The sequence below is a fragment of the Austrofundulus limnaeus genome, unplaced genomic scaffold (genome assembly GCF_001266775.1).
Source record: "Austrofundulus limnaeus strain Quisiro unplaced genomic scaffold, Austrofundulus_limnaeus-1.0 Scaffold51, whole genome shotgun sequence".
In the NCBI taxonomy this organism is placed as follows: Eukaryota; Metazoa; Chordata; class Actinopteri; order Cyprinodontiformes; family Rivulidae; genus Austrofundulus; species Austrofundulus limnaeus.
The window spans coordinates 230883-235592 of record NW_013952453.1 but is presented as its reverse complement, the minus strand read 5'-3'; the positions used below and the strand labels follow the sequence as shown (position 1 = coordinate 235592).

General features: G+C 44.1%; 1 protein-coding gene across 5 annotated transcripts in view; it reads left to right on the top strand.

Moving 5' to 3' along the window:
• agap1 (ArfGAP with GTPase domain, ankyrin repeat and PH domain 1) overlaps window positions 1-4710 on the top strand; it is a 117496-nt gene extending 112786 nt beyond the window's left edge. For all 5 annotated transcript variants that reach the window (XM_014008549.1, XM_014008550.1, XM_014008547.1 and 2 more), the window contains 2 exons: window positions 1328-1577; window positions 1648-4710. In XM_014008549.1, coding sequence (XP_013864003.1) covers window positions 1328-1577; window positions 1648-1857 — 460 coding nt within the window. In that variant the 3' untranslated portion in view covers window positions 1858-4710. The remainder of the gene's footprint in view (window positions 1-1327; window positions 1578-1647) is intronic.

Sequence of the window (4710 nt, the reverse complement as noted above, 5' to 3'; positions counted from 1 at the left end):
GGTGGGTACACAGCAAGCAGATGTGGTTACAAAGCAAGTTGAGGTGGGTACAAAGCAAGTTGAGGTGGGTACAAAGCAAGTTGAGGTGGGTACAAAGCAAGTTGAGGTGGGTACAAAGCAAGTTGAGGTGGGTACAAAGCTAGTTGAGATGGGTACAAAGCAAGTTGTGGTGGGTACAAAGCAAGGTGAGGTGGGTACAAAGCAAGATGAGGTGGGTACAAAACAGGTTGTGGTGGGTACAAAGGGACCTGTGGCTGACGTCTTCTTTTCATATCTAAAAGTCTGGATACCTACCAAGGCTGTAAAACTGTGACTTGACAAAGATATGAGTTTACTTAAAGTTGCTCCTGGCCAAAACTGAACGCCCCCACCCACTCACCTACCACACACACACACTGACACACACACTCACACATACCCGCTTCAGTGATTTTAGTGTGAAGTGTTGACTAAATGTTTCCCACCTCCCAGACTCCTGTCAGTATTAAAGAAAACCTGAATCCTGTCTGTTCTCTGCAGGATCTTAGCAACTCCAGTGGAGGGAAGGCATGCGTCTCCAGGGTCCAATGGGCTCACATTTCCTCCCAGAACCCTGCTGAGCACACACATACACACACACTTAGTGACACCTCAAGGCATTGTCCGAGAGCTGTCGGCCGTGGTCTCTAMCCGGCCTCCTCACTCTGTCTCTGGACCGGGACAGGAAGGAAAACTCCTGAGACATTCCATGATACTAGGCGCCACTATCAAACACACACAGAGGAAGAGACTTAATGAGATTCTGTTCCCACACCGATGGGAAACTTCAGTTGGTTTCTGTGACATCATCAACACACGTGATTTGAGGCTGGACCCTGAACGCACCACACCTACCATCCCCCTCAGGTTTTATTAAAACTATAAACATATTAGATTCACAAAGAGTCTTCCCCCTCCTCACCTCCTTCAGGAGGGGGGACAGCTCTATATCAGTCCCCCGGGCCGGTCCACCCCCTCCCATTACCAGACTAATCCCTGGTGTCTGAATAAGCTGCTGTTTACACGGACGGATTAGAGCAGAGATTAGAGCCATCAGAGTCACGGATTAGACACATCAACACCTAATGATACTCGACTGCAGAACAAAACCACGCTCGAACTCTTCATRTATCTTATTTTAGACTCAAAGGACAGATTCTGGACCCAGAAGGCCTCCTAACCCAGGATATGGTCCTGGTTTATCCAACTGAACAGGGTTCGGGTTAACTCTGCTGATTCAGCCTCAGTGAGTTTTACTTGTATTTGATTCGTGTCCTGAACTGTCTTGGCCCTGGGTTTTGTCTTTCAGGGAGGAGCGTGAGCGCTGGATCCGGGCGAAGTACGAGCAGCGCCTGTTCCTGGCTCTGCTGCCATGCGCCGACCTTTCTCTGGGCCAGCACCTGGTGAGAGCGACGGCAGAGGAAGACCTCCGCTCCATCGTCCTGCTGCTCGCCCACGGCTCTCGGCAGCAGGTCAACGAGACGTACGGTGACGGCTGCAACGCGCTACACCTGGCCAGCCACAAGGGCAACGTGGTGGTTGTTCAGCTCCTCATCTGGGTAAGGTCTCGTCAGGTGGCGGTCTGTCTCTGCGCACGCTCAGGTTCAATAAACCTCACTGTCTCTGCAGTACGGCGTGGATCTGATGGCGAGGGATGCCCACGGAAACAGCGCCGTGGCGTATGCTCGGCAGGCTAACAGTCAGGAGTGTGTGGACGTCCTGTCTCAGTACGGCTGCCCCGACGACCGCTACCCCCTGGTAGCAACGCCCAACCTGTCGCGCCGAAACACCAACCGCAACAACAGCTGCAGCAGCATCGGGAGCGCCTCGCTCATATGACCAGGCCTCGCCTGCTGACTCTACAACAAACAACATAACAAACAAACAAACACACTCTGGTATGAGAGAGTTCTGTCCTGCCGCGTTATGAATCACTACATGTTGTGAGGCTAAGTCCCACCCACATCCCCTGACAGCCAACCACTATGTTGGATTAAGACGGATCACTGGTCAGTGGTGACGCTGCTTACATCAGAACAGAAAAGTCCCAAAGCATGATGGGAAACGTAGTTCACCGTAAACAGATCTCATACCTCATCAGACATGCTCAGATGTAACACTACAGTTCAGGTTCAGGTTCAGCCAATCAGAATCCACTTCCCGTTACTCGCCTCCGACTGACTCCTGTTCTTGCCGATACCAGAGAAAACTCTCTCCAGTCATCTTCATCACCGCCKTCATCACTGATAATTCCATCCTCAGCCTCTCCCTGATGACCTTTGACCTCCCTGCCTTCTCTGGCGTCCTGTAAATATTTCCAGTTTTTAGAACGGCAGATCGGCAGCACAGACCTTTTTATTTAAGATGATTTTCTGCAGGTGTGAATATTTTGCTGAACATTGCTGGACCAATGGTTGAACCAGGACAGTTGTTTGGACTGTATAAAGTGATCAGGTGTACAGAAGCTTTAGTCAGGCTCAGGGACCCGAGACCATCAGAACCTGCTGTAACTGWTGGAACTAAAGCTGACTTAAACCCTCCAAAACACAGAAACCAGATCCAGGAAGCTCAAAGGGAACTGATCTTTTTCTTCAGGTGTTTTAATATCCACTGAGATGAGGAGACACTTGTGTCCACGGGTCTTTTATTGTCCAATCAGTGTCCCCGATCAGCTCAGTGAATCTAAGAAGGGCTGTTTTCTTCTTCTGTAAATAACCTCGCGTCACTTTCTTTATTAACCATTGTTGGGTGTAAATGAGTCCAAACAGRAAGTACTTCCTTTAGGTTGGGATGCACAGTGGAAGTGGTTTATTGTTTGGGTTTGGGTCACCAATGGTGGTCCGCCCTGATATGAGGACGTGGTTCTCTTTAAGAACCCAAGTTTCAGACTGAAACGCAATGAAGCTCAGAAGGAACCAGAAAGCCCGGGTCAAGTTTGAACCGCTGTGGAGTCCAGCTTGATTCTGCTGGATCCAAAAACCAGGTCCGACCCAGAATGCTTTGACACTAAACTGTAAATAAATGTGGGATTTTCTCAAACTAAAATTTAAATCAAGTCCAACTCCAATTAAATTTGACGTCCACAAAGATAGGATCAGGTCTGGAGACGTTTGGGACTCTGAATGTGTGAAACAGACCAGAACCATCAGATGATTGGACCCATGAYGCCTAATTATTGTTTACAAATGATAAAATAAGTTTGTTTACAGCTGATGATGGTCTTAGAAAGTTTGGGGTCCATTTGGGTCTGGGTGGAGTTTAGTTAAAACACTTTGGGTCCGTTTGGTAGAAAAGTGTCGACTGAAGGCTTAAAGAACTCAGTCTCAGAAGGGAACTCATATTTTTGCGCTCTTATTTTGAAATGTAAACATTTCTTCAGAAGTTGCTCTCAGCTGATTTTTTAAAGCAATATTTCTGAGTCCTGTTGTTGCTTCAGCACTAACATTATTCTCTCAAACTTTGACTGACAGAAATGAAGRAAAAACAGATTTTCCTTCAACAAAAACATTTTTTCCTCGTGTTTTGTTTTTCGTTTTTTTGAGCCACAAACTCAAATCTCAGAGTTTTACCTTCAGAACTCATCTGATCAGGAAATGACTTTATGTTAAAGGCATTTAATTTTCCTCTCTTCACCTGAAACTACAGAACCAGAACATCCATAAGAGACTGAACGTTTTATTTATTCATTCTGACTCCTTTATTTTGTGAAATGAGATGGACGGCTGATCAGTTCTGAACTCAGTTTCTGAACCTGGAGCAACAGAAAGACCTGAAATTTATCAAACATGAAAAGGTTCAAACCTCTGCTAACCAGTTAGCGTTAGTTAGCTCCCAGCTAAAAGAACCAGGTTAGCGCCACTTAGCATGAATTAGCTTTTAGCATCAGTTAGAACTAGTTAGCTAACAGCTAAAATAACCATGTTAGCTGGAGTTAGCTGACAACTAAGAGAACAACTTTAGCATCCAGTAGCTGGAGTTAGCTAATGGTTAGCATATTTTGGTTTAAATAATTAAGTTTTTTATTTCCTGTTTTGTAAATTTCAGGTTTTTGTTTCTACAGTTTTATACATCAAATCCTAAAAATAAAAAATTCTAACTATTCCAGTTCATATCTGAATTATATTTAGTGAGTTTTGAGCAAAGTTAAAATATTAAACCATTGAAATACAGTAAAAGTTTAACTTTAAGCTGCAGAAATTTCTAAGCTAGCTAGTTTTAGCATCAGTAGCTGCCTGTTGATGTTTACGGTTCTTTTATATTTTATTTATTGACATTAAAACTAAAAGTTAAATGTTCAAAGACTAACTGGATTGTAAAGAAGCTGCTTGTTTTGTTTATTTTTAGTGTTTATGGATAAATTGGAACTGTTATAAAAAGAGGAAACTATCTGCCACCTGAACATAAAGCTTTCAGTTAAGCCCCGCCCCCTCAGGATTTTATATTATTTATAAACCCATCATGAAAAAGACCAACCTGTTTCTCTGAGCTCCTCAGTTTAGTTTTTATTCTTATTGTCCTGATTTCTCACCCAAACATTCTTGTTGTCACTGTTATTCTAATTATTATTATTATTATTATTGTTGTTGCTATTGTTGTTGTTTGTTTGCTGTACAGAATCCTTGTTGAAATTAAAGCAGAATCTTTTACTGTAACGTGTCTCTTTTCAATAAACACAAGAAAAAAGCGTCTTTA